The sequence below is a fragment of the Anthonomus grandis genome, chromosome 22, assembly GCF_022605725.1.
Source record: "Anthonomus grandis grandis chromosome 22, icAntGran1.3, whole genome shotgun sequence".
Classification (NCBI taxonomy): Eukaryota; Metazoa; Arthropoda; class Insecta; order Coleoptera; family Curculionidae; genus Anthonomus; species Anthonomus grandis.
Genome location: NC_065567.1, coordinates 21,929,433 through 21,950,965, shown reverse-complemented (window position 1 = coordinate 21,950,965; position 21,533 = coordinate 21,929,433). Strand labels below are relative to the sequence as shown.

Genomic DNA, 21,533 nt, shown 5'->3' with positions numbered 1-21,533 from the left:
ATGGTCTCTCTAAAACAAAAATATTAACAGATATTTTTACATCTTTACTATACTGCTATACTGACATATCACATCTTTAACGTCATACACTCTCATAATTTCATAAAGTAAACATGCAACTATACTAGATGTATTTTTATAATCACCTTGTCCTGTTTCGATGAATATTCAGCATCCAGCATCTTCTTTTACGCCATTTTTTTTATCACTTTCGTTTGGTGCACCTTTCTATAAACATTGAAAGCACTATGCAAATAAATTGCCGCAGCTGCGATGGTTTCCACATCCATCGTCAAAAAATGGTCTATGTAGCAGCTGAGTCAAGTCCACCTACTTATTTTTTGGCCTAACTAGTTGGTCAAGCGTGTAATCACTGTACTATATTTGGCCCAGCTCATTGGCCAAACTAGTTGACCGAACGTGTACTGGAGCCTTAAACAGTATTGCCAGTGGGCATCGCCAATGATACGTCTGGTTCCGAGCGAAATATTAATGCGCGCTTTTTTTGAGAAAATAAAATCTCAACGTATCATCTATGATACCTGGGATCTGAAGAGGTTAATTAAGAGATCCTTCAATAAAGTATGGTATACGTTGACTTTTTGAAAATATTGCTTCTTACCATGGATTACAAAGTTTGGCGTTTCATTGGACCAAAACCGGCCATCGAAGTAGATTTGTTCGAGAATATAATTTTGTTTTGAAAATTCCAGTTCTCTAAAATTTTATCTTTTTTTTTTGTACTTAACTTTGACAGTGATAATGTTTTATAGTAGCTGCTACATTTAATTGAGAAAGTTTACATTTTAAAAAGTTCGACGAAAACTCGAAAATGCTGCAAAAAAGAACCCGATATAATAAGCGGCATGCATTCCACGAGCAAAAAATTCCTACCAATCGTAATAAGAATTAGTCCAAGGGCAATAATTTTTAAAATAATTTATTTGGTATTTGTTTAAACTTTTAAAAAAATGAGAATAAATAATTAATACGTAAAAATCAAAGTAGGACTATGGCTATGAAATTCGGTATTCGGGCATAATTTTGCATTCTAAACAACTTTTTCTCATAAACTTTTTTTATATCTTGCCTAGAAAAAACTTTACCTACGCATAAAATTTAAAAAATGCTCGTATCAAGGCATGTTTGATTTTTAAAAAATTAAAAATATGCTTAATTTTATTTTTTAATCAAGCAGGGCTGGATGACAAACCGTCAAATTTCAACTCCAAATTTTTTTGCCATTTTTACGTATAAATTCGCTTATCCTGGGACACACAGAACATGAAATTATCGCCAATTTTAGATATAAGGTTGGTATCGTGAGGCTTCTTTCTAAATTAGTTTTTCTAATAAATTCGAATAAATTTAAACTTACTTAGCTGTTGGGCAAGTGGGTTCTTTATGTGAGTAAAAACTGGACAAAGCAGGATAGGATAACCCTCTCAGTCCATAAACGAATTTGCCAAATAAATCCGAGAAGTTTTCCGATTCTTGCTGGTTTTCCTTGCATAATTTCATCAGTAAATCCCTGGTCGTTGAAGAGTCTCCATTAGTCGGTTGTTTTGGAATCGAATGGTCGAATTTCAAATTAGTTCTTCTGGATATTTCACTCTCGTCGCTAGTCGTTCTTTGGCCAGTTTCGATTAATATCAATTCCTGCAAAACGGTTGTTCTAGCTCCTGCGGCGTTTTTCGAAAAAGGTTCCAGAACGTACTCCTCCTTGCATGTTATTTTGTTATATATATTTTCGTCAACTGACAACAGACAACTGCTTGAGGATTGCAGGATATCTTCGTTTTTCGTTCTCTGAAATTGAGTAAAAAGTGACAACACAGTAGATAATTTGTATATTAATCCACCAGACGTGGCATTAATCAATAATCATTATTGTTTAATCCCGAAAAATATCCCGAACCCGTCCAAAGCAACCCTTTTATTCCTGATATCATTTTGTGGATATTATAAATGATTTCCTTTTGTGCGACCCTCAAAACGTTTTACTGCCCTATAAATTTATAGCAGGATTTATTTAGACATAAAATAGATAAATACATTTTTTCACAACTGATCCCAGAATATAAATTGCTCAAGCTATGGCGGGGTATATTTATGGCAAACTAATTTGCAAGTTTATCGTTTATCAAGCGGATTCGCCCTTTATCGTTTTGATTATCGTACCAATCGAAATGCACTCTACATTTATATTTTACTAATTTGTTATATTTTGTGACGCTTTTTATTACACACTGACTGATCTTAATTAAGATCCTACCTTAGAAGATTAAAAATAAGACAACACAAATTTTAAGGTTTTTAATAATATAAGCATGCACAAAACTTGAATCGCATTTGAAGCAAAACTGTGCTTGCAAGTTTCGCGCTTAGAAACTTTCGAAAAGTTTCCCTTTTCCGCGATTATTATTTTTTGAAATTCGTGAAAATATGTTGTTCTTCCAGTTCGATTTTCCCCAAGCGGTCCCCGTTATTATTTTAAACTGGGAATTTTGTGTTCAGTTGCCTTTTTTAAATTTTAAAATGCCGAACGATAAACTTTAGAGTAGTTCAAGTGACACACATCGTGTTTGTGGTATTTGAAGAACTTCCTTAATGGGACAGTCTAATGCATTGTTTAATTAAATTTATTATTTAATTTTGATACTTGTTATAAATGTTATCGCAACAACCGATTGGATAAAGTAAATACATTTGATTTCCCATTATATAATAATTTATTTCGATATTTTATTGTAGTGCCATAAGACTAAAGAGATTATAATTAATATTTGAAATCCACTAAATATTTCACGATTATTTAAATGTCCGGTAATGAGAAAGTTAAATAGTTATATTCATAATTAATGAACTTTCGTTGATAACCATTTAAAATTTAAAACGATAAACGATTCTATTCATAAAGTTATTGGTAATTTGTCATAATATTATTTTACATATTTCGCGAATTTATACGTTTATGAATTGGTTTAGATTATTAGTTAATTTATAATTATTTTGTTATTAGTATTATTTTACGATCTAAAATCCATAGAAGCGGCAGTATTTGGGTTGAAACCAAATTTCAAGCTCATACTGACATAAATCATTAATATGAGTAAGCTTTTCTGATAGCATAGTTAATTGGGCTAATGAATTTAATTTATGAAAAAAATTCATTGAAATCCAATATAAATAAAAGCTGATTTATAGAATCAGTCATAAAAACTCTTTGGAGGCCATCTAATTAGTTTGCCCATACTGACATAAAATCAGTTATATGAGTAAGTAATTCTGATGCAATAGATTGCATAGTAAATTGATATTAAAAACCAAAGTGATCTAGAGAGTAGTTTAAAAATTAAATGATTGTACAGAAAAAATCTAAATGGTATAAAGTCGGTTTAAGGGATCTCTGAGTGCACTACTTGGTTTAACTCTGGATAACTTGGCAACTTTTGATTGGACGCTTTTGAACTCACAACAACATTTCTAGAGAATTTAATTTTAAGTTCAGAGCAATTTATTTCATTAAAATATTTTGAGTAACTTTTGAGAAAATTGAGTTTAGATAACAAAAGAGCGGTTCAAGGGATCTCAGGGTGCACTACTTGGTTTGGCTCTGGATAACTTGGCAACTTTTGGTTAGGCGCTTTTAGGCCCAAAACAATATTTCCAGATAATTTAATTTTGAATCCAGAGCAACTTTTTTCATTAAAACATTTGAAGCAGTTTTTTTGTGATCTTTGCTTTTTTTCACAAAAGGGCGGTTCAAGAGACCTCAGGGTAAACTCCTTGGTTTAACTATAGATAACTTGGCAATCTTTGGTTGGACGCTTTTGGACCCAAAACAACATTTCCAGAGAATTTAATTTAAAATCCAGCCCAAATTATCTCATTAATATATTTTGAGTAGTTTTTAAGAAAACTGAGTTTAAATGGAAAAAGTCGGTTTACGGAACCTCAAGTTGCACTAGTTGATTTAACTCTGGATAACTTGGCAACTTTTGGTTGGGCGCTTTTGGCCCTAAACAATATTTTTAGAGAATTTAGTTTCAAATACAGTTCTTTTATTAAAATATTGTAAGTACTCTTTGAGAAAACTGAGTTTAAATAGCAAAAAGGCGTTTTAAGGGACCTCAGGGTGCACTATTTGGTTCAACTTTGGATAACTTGGCAACTTTTGGTTGGAGGCTATTAGGCCCAGAACAATATTTCCAGAGAATTTATTTTTGAATCCCGAGCAATTTGTTTTATTAAAAATTTTATAAAAAATTAGTACTTTTTAAGAAAATTGAGTTTAAATGGCAAAAAATCGGTTTACGGAACCTCAGGGTGCACTATTTGGTTTAACTTTGGATAACTTGGCAACTTTTGGTTGGAGGCTATTAGGCCCAGAACAATATTTCCAGAGAATTTATTTCCGAATCCCGAGCAACTTTTTTTATTAAAATAGTATTAGTACTTTTTAAGAAAATTGAGTTTAAATGGCAAAAAGTCGGTTTACGGAACCTCAGGGTGCACTACTTGGTTTAACTCTGGATAATTTCGCAAATTTTCAGAAAATTTAATTTTGAATCTAGAGCAATTTTGTTACATTAAAACATTTTAGGTATTTTTTGAGAAAATTCAGTTTAAATAGTAAAAACTCGGTTTAAGGGACCTCGGGATGCACTACTTGGTTTAACTTTGAATAACATGGCAATTTTTAGTTGGACGCTTTTGGACTCAAAACAATATTTCAAAAAAATTTAATTTTGAATCTAGTGCTGTTTGCTTCATTAGAATATTTTGAGTAGTTTTTGAGAAAATTAAATTTAAATGAAAAAATTCAGTTGAAGCAGATTGTTCAACTGAAGAGTTGAAGGAGCAACATTTCCAGAGAATTTAATTTTGAATCCAGAGCAATTTGCTTCAATTAACTCTTTTAAAGTTAGAAGCGTTCATTAAAAAATATAGTATACGTGTATTTGTACAAAAGTGTATAGAAACATATAAATATGGAGTCATTAATATAAGTAAGTAATTCTGATGCACTAGATTGCTTAGTCAATTGAGACGAAAAACCAAAAGAATATGAAGTAGAAGAGGACAAAAAAAGCAGATTTTCCATGGAACAAGTCATTAAAACTCATTGTTATTTCTCAAATTAAAACAGAAATCATGCTCATACTGACATAAGTCATTAATATGACTAAGTGGTTCTGATGCCCTGTGTAGTAAATTGATTGCGGATCAAAGGTATAGCTGATACAGAAGATTGCTCATTAAATTTAGGTGAAGAACTAAATTAACATAAAGAGTATGAAGAAGTAGAATGGAGAGTAATAAAAAATTATCCTACTGACATAATCTCACTAGTGAAGGCAACTTTCATGAGAAAGCTAATGAAAATAAGAGTGATTAAAATGAGAAAAATACCGCTGAAAATGGAATTAATTTATTTAATTATCAAAACTCTTTCAAATAGCAGTGGTCTTAAATTGAATTAAGAGGACCAACTCTAACAACTAACTCTACAAATTATTTTCTTTTTAATTTAACTTACAGAGTGAAAATTTGACGTAGTATATTGTACAATAGAATCAATCCTGATTCTATCCACGCATTTAACTAAATCCTTCTCTCTTCTAATTTCCAAGCTAGTTTCTTTAGCTCCCAGTAATTTATAACTAGTCGGACACAAACCCCGAACATCCTCCTCATCTCCAGCCCAATCCAGATCGAACCTCTTCTGACTATTCTGGATCATACTCAGTACTCCCCTCTTGAAGTTCAAGGCCCAACTTCCCTCCATCTGATCCGGGCATATTTCATAAATAACCCCATCCCTATAGGCGAATCTAAGACGATTTCTTCCAAGCAAGTTGGATAGTAAATTACTACTTTCAGACTTGGCGGTCTTAAAGCCATCCTTATTAATCTCGCTTATATGTGTATCCGAGATGGTAATAATACCATCACAATGACTAAGAAAGTTAAGGGTGACGGTTGAGTCGATAAAAAGGGTTGATTCGTTCTTGCTTGTACCACTGAAAATACTTCTGGCTTCTATTGAATACTTGTAGGTGTAGAATCTGTCTGGATCATAGTGGAATTTTTTTTCTGAAAAAGAAATAAATGTTAGTGGTCAAATAGTTAAATGATGTTTAAGAATACTTTTGAGTGAATAATGCTTAAAAAAATGGTTTTTTATGTTACTGAAGGTTTTTGTTTATTCTCGTTGTGTTGAATCCAATAAGGGCATCTTCAATTTATAATATTTGGGTTTGGATGCTAAAAAGATCATTAAAAATACTTTTGGAGTTTCGTCATAGATATCCGATCCATAAATATATGTGATAAGTTGCTGATTTTCTCTATAGGAAGATATCAAAACTTGGTTTTGCGATAATGGTTAATCCCTCCAAATCATAATCCCAAGAAGCTGCGTAGCTCGTGATTGCCTTTGGAAACTAGTCAGTCTTTGACAGTCTGGACCTTTGTATTTTTAACAAGAACTCCTTGACTGAATTCTCCTTCTAGATTCTGATAAATTTCAATGATGTTATCAAAATAAACCAGATAAGTCTTCCAGGACAGTCCTTTTAAAATAGTTTCCATCAGCCATTCCAGGAGCAGTGCATAGTCCAAATGGCATCACGTTAAATTAGCCCACCCTGCTGTAAAGTGTCTACACACTCTTTAGTGATAACACTGAAAGCAGCACAATTGATAAATTGAAATGTTTTTTTTGGCACTGGTTAAACCAACTTGCCAGCTTCTAAATAGTAGATGTGCTATAGACTTCTCAAGTTACACCAAAGAAATCAGAAAGTTCTAGCCAATTGTGATAAATAAGGAAAAACAAATACCTTTTCAATGATGTAAGTAATCTGAATGGTATGTGGTATCAAAAAATTAAGGAGTTCACTTGAATCAAGAACTGAATTAGGAAGTATATATTGATGGTGTGAACATGCTAACCAAAAATCTATTTATGTAATATGTTAAATATGATACTAACCAAGATAGGTTATGATCTGTCTTTGTCAGATTATTCAATGAACTAATGATTACTTATTATTTACTTTTCTATTCTCATATATTCTAAGATCTTTTTTTAATCTCTAGGGACTTGTGGAAAAAACCTTCTATCCAGACAAAGTATCCAATGCGATGAAGAGAAAGGTGGTAAATTTTTAGAGGAAAAGAAAAATATGAATTTGTTTATCATGATTTGTAGCTTTAAGATATTCTAGTCATGCTTAATGCAATAGGATCGTTGGCAATTTTGGTAATTTTTAAGGTTAAAAAATTCTAAATTGTAGACTCAGATGTTCTTTTAACTCTTACTTCTTCTTCTTAACTTATTCAGACTATTGAATTAGTATGTTCCCATAACTTTTTTAACAAATTTAACACACAAGTGCTATAAGCAGATGACTGCCTTAAAAGCACAGTTTCCAAAAATAAGCCATTACTTCCATTTCTCATTAGCACGATTTGCACGTGACGTAAAATGCGGAATAAACATTTACTTTTTAAAACATCTGAATTCACAGGTATCCCAAAGGTCATGGAACAGGCGTCAGTAGCTAAAATTGCCATCCATTACACGTGTGTGTGACTCCTTACAATATAATTCCCAAGTTGGAAAAAAAGGCAACCTGGGACTATATGTATCTGCGTCATCATCTTAATAATATAACGCCGCATGTTCACTTTACAATTATCTATATATTCTTGGCTTATCTTCCAACATTTTGTCATTTTCTTGTCTCATGTGTATTGTCCTTTCAGCAATGGAAGGGTGGCTAAATGAGCTTACCGCGTTACCGCATTATCCAAGAAAAAGTGTCATATATTCCTGAGTTTATGCGTAAAATTGCCTTTTAAGTAGCTGTGACGAGAAAAACAGCTTTAGATTTAATCAAAATGGAAGGAAAGTTTTAAATATTAAAACGCTAATGTTCTCCTAACAAGCAATTTGTAATTTAAAAAAAAAAATGCTCCAGCTGTTACGTTTTAAGGCAAGGTTTTCCAAAGAAAGAACTCGCTACTCGCTGCGTGGCTTATTGGTTTATCGTGTGTTCCGTAATTAAGTTCTCATACAAGTCGAAGAAATAAAACTGGAAAGCGGGGGCTAAATTTATTTTATTGTTGCACGGTTTTAAGACGCTCTCTTGCGCCTTTATTACTTGTTTTTATACCATTAAAGATCTTTTCTGCAACAGCATTTTAGATCAAAAAGATACAGGAATTTGAGTATAAGAAAATGGAACTTAGCATATATATTATGTTATCAAACAGGTAAAAGTATTTAGCAAAGGGAATTGTTATAATAAAATGCGATAAAGACAAATCAAGTTCAGCCAATTAGATCGCCAGTTGTAAATGACCGATAGCTCAAAATTGAGTTATGCGCATGCTGTATTGGCTTCCTAGACTTGCGCAGGTTTACTATATAATGATTAAATTTATTGAATTTCATGATAGATAGTTTAAAGGAATAAATAAATGTATTGAGTTACGGATTGTCTGGTATGGATAACAAATCATGTTTGTGTGGACAATCAGTGTTTCTTCTATTTCGGATTATGCTTTTAAGTTAATTTGTGGTTTATATTTTGTTCAAGGCTGTATTTATTTGTATTTATTTTGGCTTTACCACAAAGAGTTTTCATATTAAGTTAGGTGATATGTTACCTCAGGCACCCTCACCGACCACACCCTATGTTAATTACTTCTTCGGCGTTGCGTCATAAGTTCTTCGGCTACGGAACGCCATCCACATCTGAAGAAATTGATAAGACACGCTGATGACTTCTTTAGATAATTACTTCTTTGGCAATTAGTCATAACTTCTTCTTCTTCTTCTTCTTCTTCTTCTTACTACTTCTTCAGCGTTACATCATCACTTCTTCGGACTAAAGGACACTTCTGTCGACGACATATTGTGTCTTCTTCAGATCTGCATGACCTCTACGGCACAGCTCAAGAACAAATATCATCCACTTCTTCAGATGTGGATGGCATGTGTCACAGAAACGTGGTAAGATAACTACTACTCATCATTACTTATTTTTAATATATAAACTACTATCGATTTATCAGCCCTTTCCATTTGCCACTCACCCCATTAATTTTTCAGAATAGAAAAAAAGAAATTATGTAAAAATTCAGATAAAATAATTTCTATTCGCTATTTCATTTCTTTTTCCAAAAGTGAAAATTATCGTAAAAACACGTTTGTTTAAGGCATCCCTTTGATTTTTCACAAAAGAAATGGTAACCATATTACTGCTATTAACCCCCAATGCTTAAGGTGCATTACAAAAAAGACGATTTTTCTTAATCTCAATAATTGATGATTTTTTAAAGTTTTCTACATAATCAGTGTCGACTTCATTATCAATCCAACCCAACCCCTAAATCAACTTTGACGAGTTCACACGTCCAACCAATAATATAGCCGCGGTTTTTCTGAACAATTAATTGATCAAAAAAATTTTGGATTAAAGAAATAATGAGATACAGGAATTTGAGTATAAGAAAATAAAATTTAGCATATATAGTATGTTATCAAATAGGTGAAAGTATTTAGCTTCCCTTTGTAGTACCGATAAAGACAAATCAAGTTCAGCCAATCAGAGCGACAGTTGTAAATGACCGATAGCTCAAAATTGAGTTGTGCGCATCCTGTATTGGCTTCCTAGACTTGCGCAAGTTTACTACATAATGATTACATTAATTGAGTTTCATGATAGATAGTTTAAAGGAATAAATAAATGTATTGAGTTACGAATTGTCTGGTATGGATAACAAATCATGTTTGTGTGGACAATCAGTGTTTCTTCTATTTCGGATTATGCTTTTAAGTTAATTTGTCGTTTATAGTTTGTTAGAGGCTGTATTTATTTTCTGTAAATAAAGTCAATTTTCAAATGTTTTATGGAAATTAATTTATTTTTTTCTTTGTTTCTTACAAGCAGTTGAATGTTGACTCTTTGAATATTTTTTTTATTTTTCATAAGCTTAAAAATCTCTAAAATTTAACAGCCTGGAAGAAAAACACCTAACATAGTATATTAACAAATTATAGGAGTAATAACTGGTAACCCTCCATCAAAAAAATAATAATTTGCATGACTACAAACACACTCTTAAAAATTGTGAACTAAGGAGACTTTAATCACGTAATTTCTCGAATATGCCTTACACTCATCATTACTTATTTTTAATATATAAACTACTGTCGATTTATCAGCCCTTTCCATTTGCCACTCATCCCATTAATTTTTCAGAAAAAAAAAGAAATTTTGCAAAAATTCAAATAAAAAAAATTTCTATTCGCTATTTCATTTCTTTGTCCAAAGGTGAAAATGATTGTAAAAACACGTTTGTTTAAGGCATCCCTTTGATTTTTCACAAAAAAAATGGTAACCATATTACTACTATTAACCCCCAATTTCATTCTGAACTTTCCTCCTGACAGCAATGCTTAAGGTGCATTACAAAAAAGACGATTTTTCTTAATCTCAATAATTGATGATTTTTTTAAGTTTTCCACATTATCAGTGTCGACTTCATTATGAATCCAACCCAACCCCTAAATCAGCTTCTTTGACGAGTTCACACCTCCAACCAATTATATAGCCGCGGTTTTTCTGAACAATTAATTGCTCAAAAAAATTTTGGATTAAAGAAATAATGAGATACAAGAATTTGAGTATAAGAAAATTAAATTTAGCATATATAGTATGTTATCAAATAGGTGAAAGTATTTAGCTTCCCTTTGTAGTACCGATAAAGACAAATCAAGTTCAGCCAATCGGAGCGACAGTTGTAAATGACCGATAGCTCAAAATTGAGTTGTGCGCATGCTGTATTGGCCTCTTGGAATTGCGCAATCAATATGAATGAGAAAGAGAGAGAGAGTTAAGAAAAAAAGTAAAGAGTAAAGTTTATTACATATTGGTTAAATTAATTGAATGTCATGATGAATAAATGCCATTGACTTGTGGATTGTCTGGTATGGATAATTAATCATATTTGTGTGTAACAATCAGTGTGTTTCCACTTTTTCAGATTATGCTGTTAAGTTAATTTGTGTTCGAGGCTGTATTTATTTTCCGTAAATAAAGTCAATTTTTAAATGTTTTGTGCAGTTAAATTAAGTTTTTTCTTTATTTCTTACAAGCATTTGAATGTTGAATTTTTAAATATTTTTTTGTAATTTCCCATAAGCTGCAAAACTCAACTGCCTGGAAGGAAAACACACAACTGGTAAACCTCTATAAAAAACACATTCTAAAAAATTATAAACTAAGGAGACTTTAATCACGTAAAAATTGTAAATCCCTCGAACATAAATCACGTTCATTAGAACTTTTTTCTAATATATAAATTATCTATGAATTATCGACTTTTTTCATTTGCCAGTCACTCGCAAAATTAATTTAAAAAAAATGATTTGAAGTTGTAGATAAAAAAAGTCTATTAGTTTTTATAATTCATTTCTTTTTCCAAAAAATGGTGACAGAAAAACGTTTTCCGAATGTACCCTCTCGATTTTTCACAAAAAAAAATGGCAACCATATTACTAGTATTAACGAATTTCATTTAGAATTTTCCTCTTCTTCGATAAGGTGAACAGACGATTTTTTAAAATTCCACATTACCAGTGCCGACTTCATTATCAATCAATTCGGATTTACTGGTGGTACCAATCAACAACTGTATGAACTTAAGTTTTTAAAAATTTAGTCTTACTTTCCAACCCCTACATCAACTTCTGACGACTTCACACCCGCAAACAAAAATATAGCCGCGGTTTTTCTGAACAATTTATCTGACAGGATCGAAGTCATAGCAGTTACGGTCTGGCATCAATCCAAGACCATCCCCAATCATCCCTTAAAAAAATCCCTAGGGAAATTTTGTTCGCAAACTCGGATTTCCAAGTCACATCATTCGGATAATCACTGGTAAGAAATGCTTACTAATTTTTTTTACATGCGTTTTTTGACAAAATGGCTGTTAATCAAATATTCCCAAACAGAAAACAAAGTAAATATAATTATCCTGCAATTACCACATTTTTTCGATGCTTCATTGTAAAACAATGAAAACAGTTGGCAAAAGCCCCGGATTCAATAATTATTCAAAAAAATATGGAACAATAAAAATAGAACATTATTACAGGATTCATTGGATGACAAAAATATAACTTCGAAACCGCTTTTATTAAATTTCAGTTCAGCTGCCTCTTATACAATTTTGCTAATAAATAATTGATACCCTGAATAGTAAGGATAATGCAAAGAGTGGGATTAAATGGGTGAAAGGTAATCTGATTAACTACCACCGAAAAAAAAAACCATAATAGCAGAAATAACAAAACAAAGGGAAAATAAACCTTTAATTGATATGCAACTCGGTTTTTCCATTGAATATTTATCAAGGTACCGTTTGGCTCAGCATCGAGTTCGCAGGGAAATTTATGTCGGCTGCAAACAAATTATAGCATAATTTCCCTATAGCAAATGGACAAATTTGTATTCTAGCGAAAATCCTATTAGCCGCTCAAGGGTCCCTGCTACGTTTTAAAGTAGCAGAAGAAACGATTCGTGGTATCAGAATTGGTTTTCTTCTGCTTATTTGTATGGAAAATAATGAGGTGAATTGCCTTTCTTTCGCTTTTGGTATTTCGCTAAATAGGTTTTAATAAGCTTGATGTGCTTGCGTATTTATAGATATTTTATGGGCCATGAAATTTACAGTAAGCTTTATTAAATTTATTATTTAAAAATATTTTAGTCTATATTGAGGAGCGTAATTGCTATGCATAATTGAAAGTAGAGTGAGGTCCAGCTAGGAAGAAAAAGGTCTTCTCATGTAAATTTATGTAAAAAATATTATTTCTAGAAAAACATTAATTTTTATTTAAATGAATTTATTAACAAATAATTCTTTGAGATGTCCATTTTTTTGAGTTTTGCCATAGAGATTAAGATTGATGCCTAATAGACTTCGTCAAAATTGAAATTCTCAAATTTTGCCAATATCAGTATTTTTTGCTCTCGGCTTATAAAATGTGAAAATTTAATTAAGTTTTGTTATAAAAATAACGCAAGAAAAACCATTCATCTAATTTTAATATGTTTTATGTGCATAACATTTGGGTACATACTACTCATATTTTAATTGTGTAGGCAAACTAATTTTTTCGTAAATCATTGAATCGGAATACGTTTTTTTGTGTTTAAATGTACAAAATTAATATTTACTTTGCAAAAATTAAAATCTTTCATATTTGTTCTGCATATTTAAAAAAAATTGTTCCGGAAATATGAAAATTGTTCTAATTAAACGTGTTTTCCTAATTTTCACTGTGGATAAAATTAAATTAAAATTTATTTTCCTTTGTATTTCACTATTCCGTGAAACTTTGAGTACCAGTATACAGTATACAGTACCAGTATAAAAAATTCGGATTCTTGGAGTTCTAGATCATTCTTGAATTTACCAAGCCACTCGTGCATGTTTCAGTTAATTTGTTAAACACTGTAGCATTTATATTTGGAGGGCGATAAGCTGATACAAGGGAAACCTTGTCTTGTTCTTGACAGAACTGTGTCATTTTATTACCCCTTTCGTAATAAGTCTCCTGTTCTTTTTCACATCGAGAGCTTGTTGAACTTCATTGTAAAATTGTTCTACCTCTTCTTTACTCTTACCTGATTGATGTTAAGTATTCTCTGAGTTGTTGTTGCTCTTATCATCATTTGCCAGTTAGACAAAATCTCTCATCTACCACAATCGCCACTCCATTTCGGTGATGTGTATTATTGTTACACGAGTAGTAAATCTTTAAATGATAAATAATTTTCATTTCTTTTGAGTTACGCCATCTAGTTTTACTGAGTCCCATTAGGTTTACATTATTTTACATAAAAGTTTCTATCACTTTCTTTATTTCTTCTGGCTTTCCTAGGAAGAAAATCAGTACTTAGCCATTTTGGATAAGATCCAAACTTTGATTTAAAAAATATCATCTAGATTTGATAGAAAAAAAGCAGATCTTGAGAAGATTGGTATTTTTTTAGAGGTTTTCCAAAATTTTCTTCCACCTTATGGTCTTTCATTTAAAATTTAGATAGATATGGCAGTAATGGATTCAATGAAGTTTCTGGAGTCAATTTCTAGGAGTAAGTTTAAGAAATACCTATAGTAAAATACACAGGTACACTATAGGCAAAAAATCGCGAAATTCCTTAATACTCGCGTGTGGTATCAAATATTTTTAGTGATTTTTATGAGTCCACGTGTAATTGTCAATATTCCTAAGAGCTCATTTCTTAGGTCAGTGCTATTTTTGATGATAAGGTGGTTGAACAAAAAATGACGAAAGTTGCATGATCATTTTTTTAAGTGATATTTTGGGATTTTTTTTTCCTTTCCATAAGAGACTCATTTGATGGAAAAAATGGTTATAAAAAATTCTTCCTACCTGTCCTTCTCCGTTTTCAATTTTCTTAATTAAAACTTTATATGGAGTCGCATTAAATTATCCGCTCTATTTCCAGCAATTAATTTAAAAAAACAAGAAACCGTCCCAATTAATAGTGTAAAATTAATCGAAAACAACAACAAAAATATGCAATAATGACAAGTATACGGACAGTACAGATGATTATTAACCGTATATTTACCTAATAAATTATAGGTGGGTATAAATTTGCCGCCAATTAAAAACGATATTTCGGCATATTATATATATTTTTCTATTTGAAATTTGTGCCCACCATGGCGCAAATTTCGGTCAGATAGCATCGCGGGGCAAATAAATATTTTGCAGCTCATAAAGTAAATGCGAGCCCTAAATAAACATTAAAATTACACAAAGCAACATGTATTAATGAATCTGCTGCAGGATTTGTTGGTTAATTTTTCATTAGCTAATCATCGTCTGGATTAAGCTGTTTAAACAGTGTTTAACAATTAATTTATTTGTGGTGGTTAATTTATTATGCCACTCTATAAATAATCAACTGAATATTCGTGTGTTCCACTTACCTGTACTGGAACATGTTGGAATGCCACATATGTTAGGATCTTTTAGTGGATCTGAAACAGACATAAAAAAAGATATTATAGCTCATCTAAATCACCCTCCGTATTGACTTAAGGGCTAATAGTATTTGTCAGGTTTATTAAATGTATGAAGGGGGTTCCGACCGAATTCTGATTTTCGGGGTTGAATGGCTGCCCATGCTCACTGCTCTGGATTATTCTGGACCATATCTAACGTAACTTCCAGATGAGAAGTAATAATAGTATATCGCTATCCTATAAGGGATATAATTTACACCTAATTCAACGGATTTTAGACGATTCAATTCGCGATTATCTTGGGCCCGAATTGACTTTATTACTCGACTACAGTGGCGGACGATAATAAATTTAACCTTTGAAAATAAAACATTTAATACTTAGGTGTCTTTTGAATAACTTTGGAAGAGGAGTTAGATAAGAAGATCACTCTCTGGAAACAGAAAAGGCCGATCTGGGAAAATTGTAAGACTAAAATTAGTAAACAACAACAAGTTTACACACAATTTCAAAAGAGGAAATTTTCAGTTATATTTTAAGACATAATAATGTTAATTTAACCTACTGGTGTTAGATTTTGGATTAAAAATGAAAAATAGAAATAGATATTTCTTATTCTAAGCACAAAAATAACATCTTCAAAGCAAAAAAAAATTATTAACATTCTTATTCCTAAAACCGCTTCTAGAAATGTGGAATGGCAACACTGCAAGCAGCGGCAGTCAAACGGCTTTGTTGTTTACATTCAGCATTTGTAAATTTCTGTGTTTTTTCTTTAGTTTTTGGTTGACAAAGGGAAAAGGTCTCATTTGAGTGTTTTTGTAAATTATTACGATGATAAAAACTTGTGCCGTTTATACCGCACCATGGGAAAAAGGCAATTCAAGCCGATCTTTTTATAAGTAAATAGCGGTACTGTCATAACATCATATTAAGGGAGAACCGTCATCATAAACATAGAATAGGGGATCATAGAAATAAACCTAAATAAAAATTTATTAGGAAATCTATAATAATTATAAAATATTTAATTTCCATAAAATTGCTTTTTGTTATATAAGTACCTTTACTTTAATGAAGTACGTTACAAAACGCATAAAGAGTTCATAAACGGTAATATTGTTTATAATTTAAAGCATAATCTATTATTAATAAATATTTATCATGTAAATATTTTTTTAAGACGTCACTGGTAAAGGTTCCTTGTGTCGGTGTAATCAATAATGCGATCAAGCGGCGTTGTAATGTTGTTGCCTTTTTCTCTAATATACGTTATCTGCATTCATTTTACTTTGAATATTGACTTTTTTATAGAGTATCTTAAAATATTTTATTTTAAAAAAAATGCTACATATTTTATTAAAGCGGAACCGTGACCTATGCGTGTCAAAATAAACTGTTTTTTTGCCATTTCTACACAAGCATTTGGCATCACTACATCAGAGATATTGCAAGCAAACAAACTGTCCATAGTTCCATGGCAATGCTAATTCTAGCTTTTTAATGTTCTAAGGGGCTGATGATAGCAATGAAACAAAAATCTCCGTGAAAATCAAGAAGTTAGAAAGGACAAAAAATATCATATAGATAGTGACCTAAAATTTGTGGTAATTTAGAAATCGGTAATATTACGATAACATTGGTACTTTATAAAAAAAAAGCATTTTTTTAAGTAATACAATTTTTTTTATTTCAAAACTGTAAAGACAAGAACGTTTTTTTTTTAACTAGTCAGTCAGAATGGACTACGTAATAGAGTGAATAATCATAAATCGTCATCTGATTCTTCTTTCTTTTTCGTTAATTGAGTCGAGTCTATAATTTCGAAGCCGATATCTTCTTTTTCTATTTTTTCGATAATAGATTCCACTATTCTTAAATGATCTTTTTCATTTAGTAAATTATAATTATGGGCAATAAAAGTTGGTTTTCCGATCTTTTCGACGGTAAGTCTTTTTCTTATTTCGCGATGAATAAATTGATAAGTACTAAAGTTTTTTTTTAAATTCGTTTTGAAGAAGAAGTTTTACTGTCGCTGTCGTTGTCGCTGCTGAAAGAATATCAGAAATTTCTGGGCTAAATATCTAGCCAAAAAGTTTTTTAGACAACAAACAAAAGAACGATATCTTGTTTTCATCGGCAATTTTAAACAACTTCAATTTTTTAAACCTTTCATGAAATCTGCGAATTTTTCAACTGAGATGTGACTATTTCATATACTAACTATTTCATGACATGACTTTTTCAATTTTTAAAACCAAAAATATTTTTGATGATTTTATGATTTGTGAAATATCGGAAGAGGTAAATTAATAACAAAATTAGATTCAAATTCATTTATTGATGTAAACTTACTAATAGCCTAAGAAACGTCAACAATAAAAGTGGAACAATACTTCTATTGAAAGAAACTTAAGTAATTAGTGATTGTGGATGCCTCCATGGGTCTCAAAATGCTACTCGCCCCTCTTAATAAACATAAGGTTCGCAAGGATATACAACAAAACAAGGATATACGGATTTTTGATATTGTAAACACCGAGAAACCAGCACCGCACGACGTCTCGAAGGTCAGCGAATCTTCCGGAATGGTCAGCCGAGTATATACGGAGCCGCGTCTCCGCTGGAAGTCACTTGTCAATTTAGTGCAGTAAGGTTCGGAATATTGGCGCTAGATTTAAATAGTTGTAAATAAATACTTCGAGTAGTAGTAAGTGATTGTGTTTAGTAGTGTAATGTAATTAGTTGACTATTTTCGATAGTTTTAATTCATACCTAACGAACGGGAAAACATTATAGTATTTTAGTCAGGTATGTTTTTTATTAAGCTGTGAGCCATCTGAGAACTTGAGGTGGAGCCTCAGGTATTCCTCATTGTCTATGGAAAAATTCTTGAAGTCAAGGTTACTCTGTTATTAGAATTAATTTTTGCATTTTTTATTTCATTTTTATAAAGTTTTCTTAAATTTGACATACTCTCTCATTGTTCTCACGTCATTTGAGAACGATGTAATTTTTCCAGCTTGATGTGACCTTACATATTTAAAAAAATTATTCTGAAAAACGTGATTCAAGAATGCCCACAAACTTATTAAGCTTAAAAGCTATAGAGGTGTCATTATCAGAAACAAACCTCCAGTCTATTTTAGACAGCCTATTATAGAATAAGTGTTTACCTTTTTCACTTCTAAGTTGAATTGTTTGAAAATCCAACATCGATTACCTCAGTAAACCAGAGCAACACTTCAGGATCCAAGAAGACATTGTCATTGCAATTATTTCCTCTAGCTGAAGTATTAAAGCCAAACAAAAACATCTTAGATCTTACGGACAGATGTATTTTCAGTCATAATGTACCATCTATGTGTAAGCTTGAGATAGGTGCTTCACTAATTTTTGAAGAAACTTCAGTTTTAACTCTAGTGTACTCGGATTCGAGGAGTGTATTTGACAATTAATAACGAAAGGGTGGTTTATATGCCCTTCTCATCTAACTATCCTTTTTTCGTTGTCATATTTCATCAATCTTGTTGTTTTCTTGAGAGGACATGTTATCAAAATACGAAGAGATTATACCCTGTGATGCTTTAGAAATACTTAAAAATGATGAAATAACTGATGAGGGCTCAGGCCTGACTAGTAAAGCAGTTTCTGAGTCTCTAAATTCTCCCTGTCTTTGCTGAGAGGTAGTTTCAGTATCAGTAGTATCGCTCTCTTTTAATACCTCGGTTGAACTTGGCGCGGTGTTATTGTTAATACCAGAAATAATTAAGTTTAATTACATGTTTATCTATAAAATGCCGACCACTTCATGAAGTCAATAATTAATTACCTGCATCTATAAGAGGGTACATTTGATCAGGAAATGGCGAAGTTACTAGTGGTAAATTTTTAAATATGTTCATTGCAAGCTGTAAAAGAACATGGAAACTCCCGCTGAAAAGTTTTTTCGACATTTTATTGCCACAGGAAAGAAATTCCACACTATAAGGAACATCAAAATCAAAATTAAAGAGTTACCCCATAACGTCAGTTCAAATATATATACCCTTTTTATAATAAACAACTGAAGGGAGAGCATCTCCTTAATTACCGCCGAACAGTAGTTAGTTTACTTAACCAACCCTCCCATTGACCCTTTTATGTTGCATGTATTTTTAATTTCTTAAGAAATCTTTACCCAAAGGGGAGAGGAAGAAATTAAAGAGGCCCTTAATTGGAGTAGACACTGAGTTAATTATGGTCTGTTTGATTATCATTTTTGTTTTAGAAAACCAATTAAGAATATTATGATTTTAATCGAAGTGACAGTTTAAATTGTGATGTATAAAACGTATAATTTTTGAACTTAGCTTGATCATAACAGCATAATGAGAAAAAGTGATTAAGGAAACATGAGGCAAAATTCAATTATTGGGATCTAAGAAACTACAATTTCCAAATAATCTAGACAGTAATAAGAGAATGTAAGCGATATATAGAAAATTAATGGAAAAGTTTTAGATATATACCACCATCTGACCATCGCTATAGTATGATGTTGCTTGTATATAATTCTGTGAAATGTTATATAACTTAAATGTGACAAAAGTAAGTAAGAACATCTTTAGTCCTGATGATTTCACTGGTTAAAATTTAAATTGTCTCCAAATGATTTAGAATGCTTAAAATAAAATAAAAATGACTTTATGTGCCTGATTAAAAATGACTTCAAATTTCTAATAGAAATAAACAAAAGTAAATAAAAATATCTTCAGATATATTAGTTAAATAAATCGAAATTGACATCAAGTTCATTAATTAACCTGGAAAAAACTAAGAATTACTATCATTGCTTGTAAAAAATTAAAAATTAATTTAATTGCTTGAAAATAAATTAGAATATCTTCAATAATATTGATATGACTGAAAAAAAATATAAATTGATTTTATATTACAGAAACAGTTAAAATATTATTTTGTACATCTGTAAAAAAATAAAAATGACTTCATGTGCCTAGAAAACGTTAAAAATGACTTTAAGTTTCTAATAGAAATAACTTATGACTTTTTATGCCTAGAAAATAATAAAGTTTAGCAAGCTAGTGAATAAAAATGTTTTTAGATATATTAGTTGACGAGGAAAAAATTAAAATTGAGTTTCTCAAGTGCAGTAAGAATTTAGAATAACTTTTGGAGCTAAAAATATAAAAATCACTTGAAAATAAATAAGAATATCTTTATTTATATTGACTGCAAAATTTTTATGTTACTTTAAATTACCTAAATAAATAAATAATACTTTCTATGCGTGTCAAGAAATAAAACTGATTTCATGTATCTGTAAAACATTAAAGCTGACTATAAATTCCTGATAAAAATAAGCTATGACTCTATATGCCTAGAAAAAATTAAAAATTACTCTAACTACCTTGAAATAAATAAAAATATCTTCATTTATATTGATCGGCCTATAAAAAATCTAAATTTGCTTTAAATTACCAAAAAAAAATTAAATATTACTTTGTACGTCTATAAAAAGATAAAAATGACTTTAAATTCTGAAAAGAAATAAACTATAACTTTGTGTGCCTAAAAAATAATAGACGTAAGTATCCTGGAAGGAAATAAGAATATCTTCAGATACGTTGGTTTAAAAGGAAGAAATTAAAATTGACTTCAAGTTCCTTAAATGAAGTATGCCTGGAAAAAAATAAAAATGACCCCTTATGCCTTGAAAAAATTAAAAATTACTTTAACTGTCTAAAAATAAATCTTTAAAGAAAAGAATCAAATATCAAACACTTGCCTGGAAAAATACTTTAAATTTCTGACAGAAATTAAACATTACTTTATATGTCTGGGAAAAAATATAAATTGACTTTAAATTGCCAAAATAAATACTATTACTTTATAGGTTTTCAAAAAAATAAAAATGGCTCTGTGTGCCTATAAATCGTTAAAAGTGATTTCAAATTCCTAATTAGAAATAAACTGTGACTTTGTATGCCTGGAAAATAACAGACTTTAAATTACTGAAAGGAGTAAAGTATTACTTTGTCCGTTTGAAAAAAGATAAAATGACTTTACGTGCCTGGAAAAATAACTTCAAATTTTTAATGCCTGAATTAAATATAAATTGACTTTACATTGCCAAAATAAATACTATTACTTTATATGTTTTCAAAAAAATAAAATGGCTTTATGTACCTTTAAATCGTTAAAAGTGACTTCAAATTCCTAATAGAAATAAACTGTGACCTTGCATGCCTGGAAAATAACAGACTTTAAATTACTGAAAGGAGTAAAGTATTACTTTGTCCGTTTGAAAAAAGATAAAATGACTTTACGTGCCTGGAAAATAACTTCAAATTTTTAATGCCTGAATTAACTATCAATTGACTTTACATTGCCAAAATAAATACTATTACTTTCTATGTCTTCAAAAAAATAAAAATTACTTT

At 30.8% G+C, this 21,533-nt stretch overlaps 1 protein-coding gene across 1 annotated transcript in view; it reads right to left on the bottom strand.

Annotated features, from left to right (window-relative positions):
* The window catches only part of LOC126748627 (apolipophorins), a 159,640-nt gene that overhangs the window by 118,320 nt on the left and 19,787 nt on the right, over positions 1–21,533 (bottom strand). Inside the window, exons 2-4 of the mRNA XM_050457977.1 lie at positions 15,055–15,105; positions 5,543–6,099; positions 1,379–1,809 (exon numbers count right to left, since the gene is read on the bottom strand). Of these exons, the coding sequence (XP_050313934.1) occupies positions 1,379–1,809; positions 5,543–6,099; positions 15,055–15,105 (1,039 nt within the window). The remainder of the gene's footprint in view (positions 1–1,378; positions 1,810–5,542; positions 6,100–15,054; positions 15,106–21,533) is intronic.